General features: G+C 46.8%; 1 protein-coding gene across 1 annotated transcript in view; it reads right to left on the reverse strand.

The window, feature by feature from the left end:
* Positions 1–16834, reverse strand: part of LOC115205898 (histone-lysine N-methyltransferase 2A-like) — a 43221-nt gene extending 26387 nt beyond the window's left edge. Inside the window, 4 exon segments of the mRNA XM_029772325.1 lie at positions 514–2110; positions 2112–3858; positions 4224–4296; positions 16563–16834. Of these exon segments, the coding sequence (XP_029628185.1) occupies positions 514–2110; positions 2112–3858; positions 4224–4296; positions 16563–16808 (3663 nt within the window). The 5' untranslated portion in view covers positions 16809–16834.
* Positions 16835–18418: the final 1584 nt, after the last annotated feature.

Below are 18418 nucleotides of genomic sequence, written 5' to 3' on the forward strand. Positions count from 1 at the left end.
TGTTATCACCCAGTGACATTTGTTAATTTTCCAAGCTATAGCACATCATACAATATTTTACATACAGCAGGTTATTAAAAGGACAGTCTGCTTCAAATGTATTTTTGTGTGGTGGGAAAAAAAATAAATAAATCAGGTATCACCATACTGGTATCGTGACAGCTCTAATCTGTAAACCATCTTTCTCTAGGCCCTCTTCCCTCGACAGATACACATCTTTGTTTTCTGAAGGAGAGTACTTTAACAGAATTTGTGCACGGCTGTCTGCATAATGTACAAGGTGGCTTGGCAGAATTCCCCTTGTATAACCCCCTTTCAGGGAGATTCCAGCTATCAAGTTTCAGTCTGTGTTCAAAACACTCGCAATGCTATTTATGGCAGCAAAGATTCTCAGAATCATGTCAAATGATTTTATCGTGGTTATGTTGAGACAGCGATGAGACAAAACAAACCAACAGAAATAGCTTAGTCAGTGAAGGGGAGAGGAGCAGGGGGAGAAAGAGGGGAACTAACCTGAACTTTAGGATGGTCTGGAGACTTCAGCGACTTGCTCTTCTCGATCTTGAACAACTGCGCTTTGGCCTTCTTCAGCAGGCCCGCCACCCGCTTGTCGGCCACAGGCAGCTTCTCGACGTGCGCCAGCATGGAACCCAGTGACGGGGCAGCCAGGGGCTTCTTGCTGCCGGTCTGCCCCAGGGGAAGGCCTGTCTGCTGGGCAGGGGCACTTGTTTTCTCCTTCTCCCCAGGCTCAGCCTCTGGCCCCCTCTCCAAGGGCCGGGTCTTTTTGGAGAGGCGGCCCTTGGTCAAAATAAGGGGAATAGAGGAGTGAACTGCAGCCCTGTCTACAGGTGCTGTCTCTGTACCCGAGTCTACGGACACAGACTTCTTCCTCCCAGGTGTCTTTTTAGGAGCGATGGAAGTCAGAGACTCCTCCCCGTCCCTCCCCTCCACGGCAAGCAGGCTGGAGGTCGTATTAGGAGAGGCGTCTTGAGTGGACGCCTTCCCTCTCCTCTCCCAATCTTTTCTACCTTCCCTTTTGTTCTCCTTCTCAGTCTCCCTTTCCATCTCCTTGACAGGAGCCGAGTCCCGGGAAGCAGAGGTGCTCCTCTCTCTCCCCCCTTTCCCGGCACCGCGGCCCGTCTCCTGGGGGCTTGAAGTGAAGAGGGGGAAGAGTTGGGAAGAGGCGGAGTTGCCGCCCGTACCGCCACCAAGGCTCCCGGCTGCTCTGTGTCCATCGGAGGAGGAAGGCCCGTGTGAGGAGAGGCCCAGGGGGCCCGGTGAGAAGGTACTGAAAGGGGCAGGTGTTAAGGCACTAGTGGGCAGAGAGCTGGAGGAGCTACAGGTGCTGCTGGCACCAGTGGAGACAGAGCCTGTCAGCAGACACAGTTCAGAGGGGGCCTTTCCTGGCGGGGCCCCTGGCTGACTGCTCCGCGTGGTCATGGAGTGTGAGGGAGACCGGGGCTGACCACGCAGGGGTCCCAGGGTCTTCCTCCTCCTGCGTCTCACCGACCGGCCCGACTTGGGGGAGGACTGGAGGGGGGACAGCGATCCCGGGCTGCTCCCCGATGACGACTGCAGGGTGACCGACTCAAAGATGCGCGAGTGCGCCTCGCTGGGAGTAAAGCGTGGGGCACGCAGCAGCGGGCTGCGCTTTTGGAGCGGTGACTCGAAGCAGGACGAGGGGTGCTGCTGGTGGTGGTGGTGGTGCAGTGGGGAGAACAGGCGGGTGCCCGCCCCGGACCCACCGCCACTGCCTGGCGCAGGGTAACCCGCTGGAGCAACTCCCCCGGCACCATGGGGCATTAGACCTACGTCTTGGGCCGTGAGAGGGGGAGGGCGGAAATTGTCGAAGATGGGCTTGCGGATAAGGCCCTCCTTGGCGTACTTAGCGGAGGAGAAGTACTGCTGCTCGGTGCGAGACCGTGATGTCCAGCGGAAGGTGGGCTCTCTCAAGATGGATCTTCGCTTGTCCTGCAGGCTGGAGAGCACCAATGACGGGCCTTGGAGAAACGGGTGGGGCAGGATCCAAGGGGAGTGGGGGTGATGCTCCGCCGTAATGGAGCCTGACTGGGCCTGCTGGGGGGGGCTAAGGAGAGGGGGAGGTGGGGGGGGACGAGGACGCGGCAGAGGCAGCCTGTTGAGAGTTGGACATCAACACTCCTGTGGCTGGACTGATGATGGCCTTCTTCCCTCCGGTGGCCAGGCTGCCTCTTCCCCTTGCCCCAAGGCTGCCCCTGCCCACACCCTGGCCTCTGCGGCCCCGCCGGCCCCTCTCGATCAGCACCCGCTGCTCCGGCTCGGGCTCCGACAGCGGCCTGGAGGTGTGCAGCAAGTCCCCCTCCCTCTCTCCCTGGGAGGACGGGGAGTGGTCTCGCTCAGACAGGGCCTGAGTGCCTTCCGAAGCCTGGGAGTCGCACGACGAGTCGTCCAGGCTGGGGCTGCTGGAGCGGGACGACTCGCCCGACGAGAGCTGGGAGGAGTGCTGGGACATGGCGCTGGAGCCACACGAGGCGGCGCTGCTACTGAAGCGCCCGTTGCTGGTGCTGTTGTTGCAGCGGTTGTTGAGCAGACTGGCCGCCACGGCCGTAGCACTGCTGGCTGCGATGGCGGCGGGGGGAGGGAGGGTGTCGATCGGAGCTGCGGTCACGGCTGTAGCAGCGGCGGTAGTAACTGCAGCTGTAGACGCCCGCATGGGGGAGGAGGCCGAGGCGGGCTGGGGGGCAGCGACAGGGGGCGGGACAGCATCAAACCGTGCCATTTTCATGTGGGGATGAGGGGCCCCGAAGCTGCCCTCGTCCTCGATGAAGCGCTTTGGGGTTTTGATGATGCGCAGTGAGACTGTGCTCACCACGGGCATGATGAACTGCCTGATGTTCTTCAGCTGCGTTCTCCTCCTCTTCCGGATGCCTGCCTCCATGCCTGCTCCCCCCTGGCTTCCTATGGCCACCGCCTCCTCTAACAGTTTCTTTTTCTGCGCACCTTTCTTGGCGCGCTGCAGCAGCTGCTTGGCGATTGCAGCGTCAGTGCGTTTGGAGGGGGGAACGATCCGCACGGGCTTGACGTGGCGAGGGCTGGTTCTCAGGTTCAGCGGCCTGCCCAGCTTGGAAGGAGAGGATGCGGCGAGCGGGCTGGAGGGCGGGGAGGAGCTGTGGATGTCAGGGCTGTCGTCCTCCTCAGCAACGTGGGACGCCCTAAGCTTAGACTGCTGTTGAGGAGTGTGGGGGTCTCTATATCTTTCCCGGCGGACCCTGAAGGCCTTTTGTTTGGTTTCATCTGAACCAGAGGCCTGGGCAGCAGCGGCGGCAGCCTCGGCTTTGAGGCGCTCGGCAGAGGGAGGCCGTCCTCGTCTGCGCCGAGGCACGCCAGGCACCGGCACACATTTCCTGGCGATGGCCTTGAGCCGCGACTTGAGCGGGCTCAGTTTGACCTCGCGCAGCCGCTTCAGTTTGGTCACCTTGGACACGCGGCTCACTTTGGGAGGCTTGGCCTCTGTGTCGTGCTGCACGGAGCCCAGGGGCGTTCTCTTTGTGGCCTTCCTCTCCTTCCCGTCCTCGGCCCTGTCCTTGCGATGTGCAGCTGTGGAGCCGTGCTCCTGCCCCACCTGCCTGCTGTCATTGTTGTTGGCTGCATGGCTGCGGGCCTCCCAACTCCTCTGTGTGACAGAGGCTGGAGGACGGCCTCTCCTCTTCTCTCCGGAGCCAGGCGGCCTCCCGGGCAGCCGCTTGGCCTTCTCCGCAAGCGGTTCCTGGCCCTCAGGTTTCCCCAAGGCAGGCGAAGGGGAAGGGCCGGCGCCCCCTTTCTGTGTAGTCAGGGCCCGTGGGGGTCGGCCTCTGGGCTTCTTCTCCTGCGTGGGAGTAACTGGTATAAAACAGAGAAACAGAATGGGTTTCAAATAAGTGGGGCTGAACTACAAAACACTACTTCTAATATTTGAGAGAGAACAAGATACTGATTGTGATTGTGTGCGTGTACACACAAAACTATGTGAACACCTTCCACTAGATGTTGGAACATTGCTGCAGGGACTTGCTTCCATTCAGCCACAAGAGCATTAGTGAGGCCGGGCACGAATGTTGGGCGATTAGGCCTAGCTCGCATTCGGCGTTCCAATTAATCCCAAAGGTGTTCGATGAGGTTGAGGTCATGGCTCTTTGGAATGAGATGGACGAGCAGGTGTCCCCATACTTCTGGTCATATAGTGTACATAAATAAAATCATCTCACCTGCCAACGTCCTTGACGGACTCTGTTTTCGTCGGTGTTCACTGACTGTACCAAACCCTCCAAATGCTCCTTCCTATGGAGGGAAAATACAAGAAACACATGAAATATGGCCAAAATGTTTTCTGAAATACTTCAACCGAATAAAAGAATGAATGTATTTTTTTTTTTTTTACAGGTCAAAGTGATGAGTGAATAACAGATTCAGAATTCAAAGGCTCCATCCAAACCACAATGTTCAGGCCTAGCTCTACACTTCAGTCATCCCATACTGAAACTACTCAAAACAAGGACAGAGTTCAGTCCCCTTGACAATAACGGTAGTCCAATCTCACTTTCGCCTGGCTGCTGACTCATTCCAGTTGGGTTCCAGTCATTTCGTTTCCCTATGCTTTCCAGATTTGGTGCCTAAAGCAGCTGGAGAAGGCTCAGTCAGACCGCTAGACATTCTCAATTTGAAACTGTCCAACTCAGAGCTGAGTAACAGACGGTGCCGCCAAAACCACAAGTCAGTCAAGCCTTTTCCTGTTTTAGGTGAACGCTAAGCTGGTTAGTCACACCTCGGGTGAGAAAAACAAGCGCAGGGTCGGAAACTTTCCGGTAAATGTCTGGAATTTTTCCATGTGAAGCTAAGCCCAGGAATTTGGGGAATTTTTCTTAAATTCATCAAGAGTTAAGCTTACAGTGAACCTTTTTTGTGGGATACACAAGGCAATTCTAAGTCTTGTGGCATATTTTTGGTTAAACTATCCCCAATTCAATGGAATTGCAACCCTCTGCATTCTTCCATCACATGTACAGCTGATTCTCAAGATCTTGCACACTAATGAGATGCTATTGAGCCCACATTACTACACTGTCTGAGCCAAGGACTACATGCTTTCTGGTAAGTTTTGATTACAATAGTGGGTGGGGTGAATATATTTTATATGACATACATGATTTCTTGTTAACTAGTAAATGGTAGCCTACAGCAAAGTGTGTTTAAATCATTTCTAAATTATTAACAATTTCTGCTAGTTAGTTTTTGCTACCATGTGGGTTTTAGCTTGCTTGAGCCTGCTAACTGGGGAGTGTTAATGTACCCGTTTCCATACATGTTTCATTTTAAAACATTTCTCTTACAAAGGAGTTGTTTAATCTAACTGCTTAACGATTTATCTGTACATGGAATTGTATTTTTATTTATTTACAAAAAATATATAATCTTTACAGGAAAATGCCACGGGCACTGTCGGATGTGTGGAGACATTTCACTGCAGTTAATGTAGAAGGAAAAGCTGTGTACATTTGCAAATACTGTGACGAATCACATGTGAAGAATTCAAAAGATGCATAATCTGGCCAAGTGCATAAAGTTACCTCAGCACTCACAACAAGCAACCTCTGACAAAAGTCCCTCTTCTTCTATTCGAGGTGAAAATGATGGTCCTCATGGAATCAGTAGTGTTTTTGACTCAATAGAGGAATGTAGACAGAGGAATGCTAATGAATGTCTTGCTCGAGCTGTATGCAACTGGTTCACCTCTGATGCTCACAGGCAGTCTGTATTGGAAGAGATTCTGAATGTTCTTCGCCCAGCATACACCCCTCCAACCAGACATGCTTTATCTACTCATTTGCTGGATGCAGAGTTCAAGTGAAGGTCAAAGTTGTCTGGCGAGTAATTTGTGTGGTTTGTCACCAAACTCAAAATATTTTAGCTTGGCATAGAGAAAAGATTTAGCAATTTTAGCTGAGAGAATCTGATAAATTACCTCTTTTAAAATTTAAATTATGTTTCTCCACAGATGGATGGCTAGCATTTTCCCTATCCAGTAAGTGAATTTATCCTTCCAATTTCTCTGGTTTTGCCTACTCCTGGCAGCCTGAAAGGAGATACAGCCTCTCAAATAAGCCTTTAGTGTTTCCCACAATAATGCTAGGGAAGTCTCTGTTGTCGTTGGTATCGAGGAAATTTTTTATTTGGTCTTAAAGATGTTCACAGAATGTTGGTTCTGTGTGGAGCTGAGGATTCAACCTCCAGACCCTCTCGTTTGGTACGATGTCACCCAATCTCAGGGAGAAGGTGAGTGGACTGTGGTGAGATTATAATACCTCACATTACAGGTATAGGGGAGTAATTTCGCGTCAACCAAAAAGTAGTCAATTCGAGTGTAAACATATGTAAAAGGAGTATTCCCAACACATAGGGTTAGAGATCCTCCATATATCAAATAAGTTAGAATTTCTTATGTAGGTATTCAAGAATTCGCTTGAATAGAAGGTAGGGGTACCCCGGGTAGAGGATCTATCCAAATATTGGTCTAGCACACAGTTAAGGTCCCCTCCAATGACCAAATTAGTATGGGAGATATCTGGAATCAGGGCAAGGACTCTTTTGAAAAAAAGAGGGGTTATCAATGTTGGGGCCCATAGATATTTAGTAGATTTACAGAAGTAGAGTGGATCTCTCCTATTACGATCACATAACGACCCTCTTTATCCGCAATAGTGGTTTTATGTAGAAAGGGAATTCCTTTCTGTACCAGAATCGCTGTGCCTCTCGTTTTGCCGGAGAAGTTAGTGATACACTTGCCCCACCCACCTACATTTAAGTCTGCTATGAGAATTGTTTTTCAGATGGGTTTCTTACAAAAATATCAGACGAGAGTGCTTTCAAGTGAGCTAGGACCTTGCCTCGTTTAATTGGTTTGTTTAAACCCTTGATATTCCAGGAAGTAAATGTAAGCCCCACCCTCCTCTCGTTTGTAGTTCCTATGGTGGCCTGCATAACATGTAACTCAATAAAAAAGGTAAGAAAGTGCAGCAAACCGTCACGATCAGCATATGTAGCACCTACACCCGAGCAGTATCCAACTGACCCCTCCCCCCCGGCAAGCACCTTTACTCTCCACCTTGTCCCCCAACACCCTGCCCCCCCCCCCCCGCCACAACAGGCATACACAAATAGGAGTGAGAAAATATAATAATAATAATAATAATAATAATAAGTCTAGCCGATGCCAAAAATGCACGGTGCGACCTCGAACAAGAGGTAAAACAAAAATAAAATCCCAACTATATGTTCACCTCCCACTATCCTAGAACTTCTAACATATGAACTGAGGAGGCTCCCGCAAATAAAGTGTTCAATTAGCATCTAATAAACCTAAACAGAATAAGTTGCAACTTAAACATATTGCACACTTAAGTGTCATTTACATATTGTGGGTTAGGAGATCAGAACAAGGACTTTGCTAAATTAAAACATACCCCCCCAATCAAAAATAATATCTACATACAAGTATAAAGGTCTATGTTTCTGTCTCCATATGATATGGTAAATATATCCAATGCAAAAAACATCTACATTTAAATGGCATTAATATTAATTGCATACATTTCCATTAATTCCCATATATTATCGTTAGTGATTAAGGACGTGCAACTATAGTTTTCCCTTCACAGAAAATACATTAGTGGAAAACATTCGGCAGAAAATAGCTTCATTTTCATCAGGGGTGGCAGGTAGCCTAGTGGTTTGAGTCAGTAACCGTTAAGGTTGCAAGATCGAATCCCAGAGCTGACAAGGTAAAAATCTGTCGTTTTGCCACTGAACAAGGCAGTTAACCCAACCCTAGGCCATCATTGTAAATAAGAATTTGTTCTTAACTGACTTGCCTAGTTAAATAAAAAGGTAAAAATACATTTTAAAAAAGAGAACAGAAGTGCAGGGCAATTTGGCTTTCAGCCACATAAGTAAATGAGCTTACAATGAAAAAGCAAGGAATTTTTTTGCAAAAACGATGAATGGCCAGGATACTTCTAATGTTACCAAATTTTATTTGTCACATGCGCCGAATACAACATGCGCCGAATAGACATTACAGTCAAATGCTTACTTAAAAGCCCGTTTAACCAACAATAAATACAGTTAAGGAAAAATAAGAGTTGAGAAAATGTTTCTGGTGCTGAGCAGAAGTTACAATAAGAAGCATTAAAGATCTGTTTCCAAAACACAGCAAGATATTTCTTATCCATTCTCTTATTTTTTTCCCTCTGAGTGAAAAACTCATAATTCTGCATTAACAGGACCCGTCAATTAAGGGCTTTTTAGTAGCCTATACCTCAAAAGGAAAATTGCCTATAAGCCTAACTAGATAAATGTTTCATGTAGCATACAGTGAGGGGAAAAAAGTATTTGATCCCCTGCTGATTTTGTACATTTGCCCACTGACAAAGAAATGATCAGTCTAATTTTAATGGTAGGTTTATTTGAACAGTGAGAGACAGAATAACAAAAATCCAGAAAAACGCATGTCAAAAATGTTATAAATTGATTTGCATTTTAATGAGGGAAATAAGTATTTCACCCCCTCTCAATCAGAAAGATTTCTGTCTCCCAGATGTATTTTATACAGGTAACGAGCTGAGATTAGGAGCACACTCTTAAAAGGAGTGCTCCTAATCTCAGTTTGTTACCTGTATAAAAGACACCTGTCCACAGAAGCAATCAATCAGATTCCAAACTCTCCACCATGGCCAAGACCAAAGAGCTCTCCAATGATGTCAGGGACAAGATTGTAGACCTACACAAGGCTGGAATGGGCTACAAGACCATCGCCAAGCAGCTTGGTGAGAAGGTGACAACAGTTGGTGTGATTATTTGCAAATGGAAGAAACACAAAAGAACTGTCTATCTCCCTGGGGCTCCATGCAAGATCTCACCTCGTGGAGTTGCAATGATCATGAGAACGGTGAGGAATCAGCCCAGAACTACACGGGAGGATCTTGTCAATGATCTCAAGGCAGCTGGGACCATAGTCACCAAGAAAACAATTGGTAACACACTACGCCGAGAAGGACTGAAATCCTGCAGCGCCTGCAAGGTCCCCCTACTCAAGAAAGCACATACATGCCTGTCTGAGGTTTGCCAATGAACATCTGAATGATTCATAGGACAACTGGGTGAAAGTGTTGTGGTCAGATGAGACCAAAATAGAGCTCTTTGGCATCAACTCAACTCGCCGTGTTTGGCGGATGAGGAATGCTGCCTATGACCCCAAGTACACCATCCCCACCGTCAAACATGGAGGTGGAAACATTATGCTTTGGGGGTGTTTTTCTGCTAAGGGGACAGGACAACTTCACTGCATCAAAGGGACGATGGACGGGGCCATGTACCGTCAAATCTTGGGTGAGAACCTCCATCCCACAGCCAGGGCATTGAAAATGGGTTGTGGATGGGTATTCCAGCATGACAATGACCCAAAACGCATGGCCAAGGCAACAAAGGAGTGGCTCAAGAAGAAGCACATTAAGGTCCTGGAGTGGCCTACCTAGCCAGTCTCCAGACCTTAATCCCATAGAAAATATGTGGAGGGAGCTGAAGGTTCGAGTTGCCAAACGTCAGCCTCGAAACCTTAATGTCTTGGAGAAGATCTGCAAAGAGGAGTAGGACAAAATCCCTCCTGAGATGTGTGCAAACATGGTGGCCAACTACAAGAAACGTCTGACCTCTGTGATTGCCAACAAGGGTTTTGCCACCAAGTACTAAGTCATGTTTTTCCAGAGGGGTCAAATACTTAATTCCCTCATTAAAATGCAAATCAATTTATAACATTTTTGACATGCGTTTTTCTGGATTTTTTTGTTATTCTGTCTCTCACTGTTCAAATAAACCTACCATTAAAATTATAGACTGATCATTTTTGTCAGTGGGCAAACGTACAAAATCAGCAGGGGATCAAATACTTTTTCCCCCCTCACTGTATGATGGTCCCAGACAGTCATAAGGCGACACCGATGCATTTAATGATGTCTATGGCACCGTTGAGCATGATATTTGTTTTTCTTCACTTCCAGGAAGTCCTATCAGGGCACACAGGTATCCTTAGCAGTAGCAGTTGCTAGGCTGCCTGACATCAGCTGTGATGTCACCCACTTAATCTTTGAGAGGGCCTGATGGGACACATCTACTGACATAACACACACACACACACACACTTAGCAAGGTACTTATTTTACTTTCCTCTAAAATGTTTCACTCTCTCCTAATGTTGAGGTAAGGCACAGTGAACGAGGTCATCTCTAGCTATAGGAGTTACCTGAAGGCAATAATTCCAAAGCTACCCAGACAGCATGTTAAACATGACTCAGTGAGGTCAGCAACATCCAATGGAGCTCTCAGTTGACTAGGCCTAGGCTGCACCTCAAACGGAACCATATTGCCTGTTTATTACACTACTTTTGACCAGGGCCCATAGGCCACTAGATAGGGAGCCATATGGTGCCCTCGTCTACAAGTGTACATGATGGACCTAATCAGTGCAGTCTCTACAGTGGGGTGTGGGATGTGTTATATGAGGATATAAAAACGAGTCACTCACAGCACCAGGAAGTGTGTCCTTGGATTGATTCAATTAAAGATCTGCTCAATTGGAATTGGACAGAAATGGAATATTATTCTCTCTCCAGGACCCTCCATTTGTAATTACATCTGGGCCACAGGATGAGTGTGTAACAGTAATTATAGATAAAGCAGATAAAACAGGAGGCAGACAGACTCAATGTCCTCCAACACCAAGGTGGGACCCCGCTCTCATACATGCATGTCAGAAAACACATAGGCCTCAGATGCCCACCTTTGCATGCCACCGTAGCGAGGCCTTAACCCAACTAGCCACAGTCCATAAAGCATCCCCAGCCAACCAACCCCGCAGGGCTGGTGAGATGATTCATATCTCAGAGTTCCTCTGGAAGTCTTTAGTGTCACTTCTCGTGGCGGAGGGGTGGGGGTGTGTCATTTCATAATCTTTATTTATAGCAGAATACGGGGCTGCAGTTTAAGTCCCTTCGGCCCCGTTTGTAGAGCAGCTGCTGTCTAGGAGTCCACACTACAGTCTTAACTCCAACCTGAATAGCACTGCCAACTTGTTAACGCCCCATATACTATTAATATTGTGATCAGACAACATTCAGTCAGCGGCAATTTCAGTTGGCATATAGCCTAGATTTCTGGTGATGACGACAAGTGTCGATAATTTGCAATATAGTAACAGCCTCTAAGTCGCTCTGGATAAGAGCGTCTGCTAAATGACTTAAATGTAAATGTCTAATTTTGTTAATCATGTTGCCCTCTGATACCCGAATCTTTCAATCTAGCCATTTCTTACTTCAACTCTGACACTGATAGACTCTGTGCTACAGTTCATACAGGCAGCATTTCTCAGGCAAGTTGCTATAGGTGTTGGTTGGAGAGTGCTAAGGGGGCGGAACGTGACAAACGCGAGTAGCTCGATGACGTCACACACACACACACGCTCCTCCTCGTGAACCACACCGCAAGATGTAAACAGAGCCAAAACAGGAGAGGGAAGCAGGATGGGCAGAAAAGCAGGGTGTGTGTAGGGGGAGCAGCATCTTCACCACCTGGTACAGCAACTGAGCATGTGCATGTTTCCAGGGGGACTGAGAGCATGAAAAGGGGATGAACACGCTCACACATAAGCAATCAAAATCCCAATCTAAACAAGCCTCCCACTCCCCTATGCAGCCAGCCACGCGCTAGAGACGCACAAACTCGCTCCATGCCCACAGGCAGGCCGGGGAGAGCAGTGTGCTGCAAAACCAAAAGGGCCTATGGGCATGCTTGCAGGAAAGGGAGCCACCTGCTTCGACTAGGACAGGGGTGGCAGGTAGCCTAGCGGTTAAGAACATTGGGCCAGTAACCAAAAGGTAGCTGGTTCAACTCCCCAAGCCGACTAGGTGAAAGATCTGTCTATGTGCTCTTGAGCAAGGCCCTAATTGCTCCTATAAGTCGCTCTGGATAAGAGCATGTACTAAATTAATAAAATGTAAAGTGTAGTAAACAAAGCAAGCAAGCCAGGGGATGAAAGGTAGCATGTATAACCTAGTCGGAAGGCTCTTGTTGGAAGAGGGTGACAAGAAAACCTTGTGTAGTGTACTCAGACTCTCCATACTTTCCTACCCCCTGCTTCCGTTCATTTTCCATCCACAACATGCACATTTTAACCTACACTTCCACATCATGCATTGCCAAGTTTTTCCTCAGATTAGTTAAGACAGAGCAACAGGTCCGATTCATATCGGAGATGTTCATGTTTCGGTCTGCTAGTTGGGCTTGTCCCCTGCAAGCGTAGAACCATCAGACCGGATGTAAAAGTGGTTTGAGGTATTCTGTTATGCATCACTAGGGCGTGGGTGTATATTGGCGAGGTGAGAAGCCCAATGACTGTTGTATAAAATCGGATGATAACCTGAAAAAAAATTAAACACCAGTGAGTGATGTTCAGCTAAAGGTTTATTAAAATGTATTCGTCTACTTTTAACAATTACTATAATTGTAAAGACCAGGCAAAGAAGAGAAGTCCCTGTAGTAGCTCCCTTTAAAAAGCAAGGCAAGTAAGAGTCCCAGGAGGCTGCTCTGCTCTTCAGGGCTGCTGATCCGCACACACCCTGTAACCTCCACATCAAGTAAAACAACTGATCATTAACCCTCAGCCCTGGGATATAGAGAACCTCAAGTCCCCCTTTAATGACAAGCACTGTTAAGTTAGTTTTAACTTTGATGCTTTCCTCATATACCTCAATTCCATGCGGTATAATCTTATGAGACATCTGCCTTAGAGACTGTCGTTGTACATCACTGCACTAACCTGGGACTGTGACGTTTAAACCCCAAGTCAGTGGAGAGAGACGTCAGAAAAAATATTATGTATGCCGAGAAAACGTGCAAAGAAAGTTTCGAAATTATGAATGTGGTCAGGGAATAAGATCACGATCACAGAGAGAACTCAATCTGTTTATTTAACAACTGAGATTGATGCAATGAATGTCAGGCAGGATAAAAATGTCATGATATTTTGTACTTCGCAACTGTATTATTTTATGTGGGCTATAAGACTAAATCCAACCAAAAACCAATAAATTAAAAATGGCCTTGAGTTGGGTATGGACAAATTGGCCTACTGATCATATTCTCATGATAGTAATTTGGAGCAGCCAAATTAATGGCTAGAGGCTTCACTATGATTTTCTATGGATACTCCACCCCTCCTTTGAATTTCAATTGGGGAGGAGATCGTACTGTATATGCCCTTCCGGTGACACATTCCTACCAAAGAGCCCCTGGGGAATTCCTCTCAGATGGCTCTGGCCAATGACTGCAATGGTTGGTCTCGGAAGAATTCGAAGAACTCAAGAAAGAAGAGGAATTCTGAATGTCCCACAAAAAGCTTGATATTAGTCTCTCTCGGGTGCCAAAACACTAGGTAAAAAAACATTGGTTCACATTTGCCCACACACACCAAACACCTACAAGGAGATGGATCGATGGCTCATGTTCCCAACACCTGACTCCCACGGGGCAGGGAGAGGCAGCTCCAACCGGCACCCTAATAAAAACAAAGCTGAGGACACGCCTCCTGCGAGGTGCAATAAGGGACATAAAGTCTGGGGGACCAGCCCCGAACAGACACACAATTGACGGCTTTCTCACAGCTCTGAAAGCAGAGGCAAAAACCCTTTGGTCGCCTGCTAGAGCAGAATAAAGCCGTGGATGGGAGGGCCTGTGACTAATTCTCCTCTCAGCATAGTCCCTGGGGGAGGAAGCTTCGCTCTTCCCCTTTGATATCCGTGCCTGTGCTCTTTCAGCCATCTGCACTTCATGAAAGCTGGAATAAACGCAGACAAAGCTCTGCCACATAAATAGGGCAAACACCTGCTGGACCCCTTCCGCCAAACACAAAATTTAGCAAAAACCAGTGGGGCAAAGCGTTCCGTTTGATAACATCTATTCAGCTGCACTTGTGTGAGGAATTGACATCGGTCTTAATCTGAGCCAAGAGAGAGACGGGTTAAATTCTAAGACAAAACGAAAGTGAGTCTGAATTTTTTTTTGGTGGGGGGGGGGGGGGGGAAACAAATGTCCCCAAAAAGACAACTATGACAGATGGGCGCTTAAATAAACAACCATCATTTGGCTGGATCAATAAAATAAATTATTTTTTTAACACTAAATTCAATAGCCTACAAATGCTTCCATTTGAACAACAATGGTCTACAAGCCCTCTTTTGAGGGATCCCAAAAGGCTTGGCTAATATATTCCAAAGTGGCAGCTGTCAGAAGAAAAGTTGAGCTCAGACAGCCCCTGTGTGGCTGAAGTGGATATGGGTCTGCCTGGAAGGAGGGGCTCATTGTCCGGCTGCTCTGTGAGCTCAGCAGGCTGCAATGAGCCAGAACAATCCTGCCCAGGCGCAACATCCACTCAATGAAATCACAACGCTGTGTCTACAACTTCCATGAGCGGCAAGTTCCGCTGGGATTTTGGCCCTGTCCCACCGCATCCCAGATAGTGTGTTTCCCCCCTCTTTGTGTGTCTTGGGATAGAAGGCGGGGGACATGTTGATCCCCTTTCCTAAAAAGTGTTAGCCCAGGCAGGGGGACTCATTTCCATAGCACTGGCCAACATCAAAGTAGATTATATTAACCTTTCGGGTAATCTACTATTGATGGTACGAGGTATACACACACACACACACACACACACACACACACACACACAGGGCAGAATCGGTGTTTCCAGTTTCACAATAGGTCTTATTATAAATGGCTCATTGAAATCACACACATGAGTAAAGGACTGGGGAACACTCAGAATATGATCTAAACATCAAACCTGAACAACACCAATAAGTACTCTAACATAACAGTACATCTTACAACGTTGATAAAGTGGCGAGTGAACCTCCATGTCCGATCTACAACACTAGGGTCTACTTCCACTACACGGAACGCGTGCTCGTCATGAAAAAAGAAAGATGGTAGTTCGCTAAACCGAACACACCCCCACATCACAAGGTCCGTCAAAAGGCTCCTTATTGTAGCTTGCGAGCTCACAGTCAGTACGAGAACGATGAAATGTGGAGTAACACGCATCAAACATACATGATACTGGCGAATCCTTCTCAGGCCACCACAAAACTGTAGTTCGCTTGCTCGTCATCATATGTCCACAATTCCGACATTATTTTGGTACTACGCACTGTGTGTAGAAGGGGGAAAAACATGTCCACCTCCCATTTTCCTATGTATCAGCGATAGCTAGTTACGCGTAGTAAGTGCGTAGCATGGTAGAGGTTCATGAGCTAAACACTTAGCCAAATGTGCGAGTTCTACTACAAGCTAAATCCATCACCTAGTAAACTAAACACACCATTAGTCAAACCCAAATCGCTAATAACGTCATTTCCAACTAGCGTCTACCTAGCAACTTTAGATGCGTGGATCAAGGCAGAAAGATGAATAAAAGCTAGCTAGCTGATCATTTAGGCAAGGTTAGCCAACATTAGCATTATGCACTGACACCTCGCAGCAAGCTAGTGACAACGGTAGCTTCTTGAACTCTTCAATATCGGCGTTTAATGCTAAGCTAACTAATGCTTTTAAAAATGTGGTTGTAACGTTAGTACGCTAGGGCAATTCAAACGAGTTGAGTATAAATAACATTTGCTAGCCAGATGCCTTAGCAAGTATCAAACACATGAAGTTCAGGTTCCTTGTCCTCCCCAAGTTGACATGTTTTGTTTTCAAACAGGAGCCTCGCTCGCTAACCGGGAGGTCCCATGCTACTGTAAATCAATGCAACACTAACATCACAGACAGCTAAAAAACGGAAATAAACGTTAGTTAAATAACGATTAAGTTAGAAAGCTGTTAAGCTAGTTATACTGTAGCAAACTGGCTCGTAAGACCTCATTCTGAAATCTGAAGAGTTGATTGTGATATATGATGCTCTATCCCTACAAGTCACCACCCCACAATTAAGCCAACGAACGATGGCTTAGCTTTATATCCCATCCTTCCATTTTAGCCTCTGTGGCAATATTGGACAACCAGGGACTCAATTTATTCACTTTGGCCAAATTGTGGCTAGAAAGTGAGCAGGCTACTTTTAACTCTTTGCAACATCAGCACCGTTGGTGCTACTCAGCTAACTAACGTTACTAATCCTACACGGGCATCCTTGTTGTGACTTGTGTGGTTCATCACTGTAAATTGGGTAGTAACAGCAGCACATGGATTGAAGCATGTTGATAGGCTTGATACCAAGTGAGGGGATGAAGGCCAAACAAAAAGTTAGCTTATTGGCGTTGACAAGTTAGGTCACACTCCTAACACCGAATACAGAGGCAGCATCATCCAATTCCTTGGTACTAACGTTACTGTTTAACATTGCTAGTGAGTGTGGGCACTTAATGTTACCTTCCTCCTTGAAGCTATTTAACGTTAACAAGTTAGCGAACAACCAACCACAATCAAGTTGGTTTTTCGCTTACCTCCCCGCTGCTTGAACCACTCGACTCCCCCAAAACATCCCGAAATGTCTGCAGGTTGCAACCGATAGCAGATGAGACCTGTAACGCTGCATCAAAGCCGGGCCCGAGCCCAGCCGTGTTCGGGTGGGTCCCAGTGCCACTTCGGAGGGAGGCCGTGACCCGGATTCGGCCCGCTCTCCTCCCGGTGCCTAAGTTGCTGCTCCCTCCGGGCCGAGCGGGGAACCGCCACCGACAGCTGTGCGCCATTTTACACTATGCCTGTCTGCCCTAAGATCAGAGAACTCAGTGGGCGTGGCCCTGAACCAGCATTTCGCATTACCCCCAGCCACTCACCAACGTGAAAAACATCCGTAACCATGTTGCGGGGTGGGCATAAAGTGGCCCCGAATACGCATTTCTTCAATGTTCCTAGTCAATCAGTTTATAGCCAAAGCTTAACTAAACAGGTTCCAGGGCCGTGCCGGAAAAACACATAACAGTTCTAAACTACTGACGCTTGATCCATCTCAACAATCGGATTAAATTATTGAATACTTATTGACTCAAAACATTTCGGCGCATTAATTTGTAAAAAAAAATATATATATGCCACTTTGACATTATGGGGTATTGTGTGTAGGTCAGTGCCACAAAACAAATTAATGTAATTAATTTTAAATTCAGGCTGTAACACAACAAAATATGGAAAAATTCAAGGCGTCTGAATACTTTCTGAAGGCAGTGTACCGCGTGCCATAGCAAAGAGAACAGTCGATGTCAAATATTCAGTAGGGATTTCATCATAACCAATACAATGAACAATCAATCCAGTCAATGTATTTGTTCATAATAGAAAAGTCCACAATATCTTCGAAAGAGGTGCCATACCTACCATACCTGGCAAATAACTAGAAACAAAGGGGCAATTGCAACGAACAACAAATTATATGGTTTATGTTTAAGATCATATCCAACAAATCAACGAGGGTTCAATTAATCTCGCCCGGGCGCCCGTGTAGGCTGTTTTGAACCGGCTAAAAGTTTATTGCGTTCGATTTGGAACCGGCCTGCCTCTCGGGCGTGAGTCAGGTGCCCCTGGCATACTTGTTCCTAAAACATGGTTGCTCTTGAGCAATAAACATTCACGTGTGCATGGTCTGGGCATACAGTGGCAAGAAAAAGTATGTGAACCCTTTGGAAATACATGGATTTCTGCACAAGTTGGTCATACATTTTGAAATGATCTTCATCTAGGTCACAACAATAGACAAACAGTCTGCTTAAACTAATAACACTCAAACAATTATAAGTTTTCATGTCTTTATTGAACACACAGTGTAAACATTCACAGTTTAGGGTGGAAAAAGTGTGAACCCTTGGACTTAATAACTGGTTGACCCTCCTTTGGCAGCAATAACGTCAACCAAATGTTTTCCGTAGTTGCGGATCAGACCTGCACAATGGTCAGGAGGAAATTTGGGACATTTCTATTTACAAAGCTGTTTCAGTTCAGCAATATTCTTGGGATGTCTGGTGTGAACTGTTCTCTTGGTCATGCCACAGCATCTCAATCAGGTTTAGGTTGGGACTCTGACTGGGCAACTCCAGAAGGCTTATTTTCTTCTGTTGAAGACATTCTGTTGTTGATATACTTCTGTGTTTTGGGTCATTGTCCTGTTGCATCACCCAACTTCTGTTGAACTTCAATTGGCAGACAGATAGCCTAACATTCTCTGGCAAATTGTCTTGATAAACTTGGGAATGCTGTGCTCTTGCAAACATTTTTGCAGGACAGCCACTCCTAGGGAGAGTAGCAACAGTGCTGAACTTTCTCCAGTTATAGACAATTTGTCTTACCGTGGACTGATGAACATCAA

Source organism: Salmo trutta, chromosome 13 (assembly GCF_901001165.1).
Source record: "Salmo trutta chromosome 13, fSalTru1.1, whole genome shotgun sequence".
Taxonomy (NCBI): Eukaryota; Metazoa; Chordata; class Actinopteri; order Salmoniformes; family Salmonidae; genus Salmo; species Salmo trutta.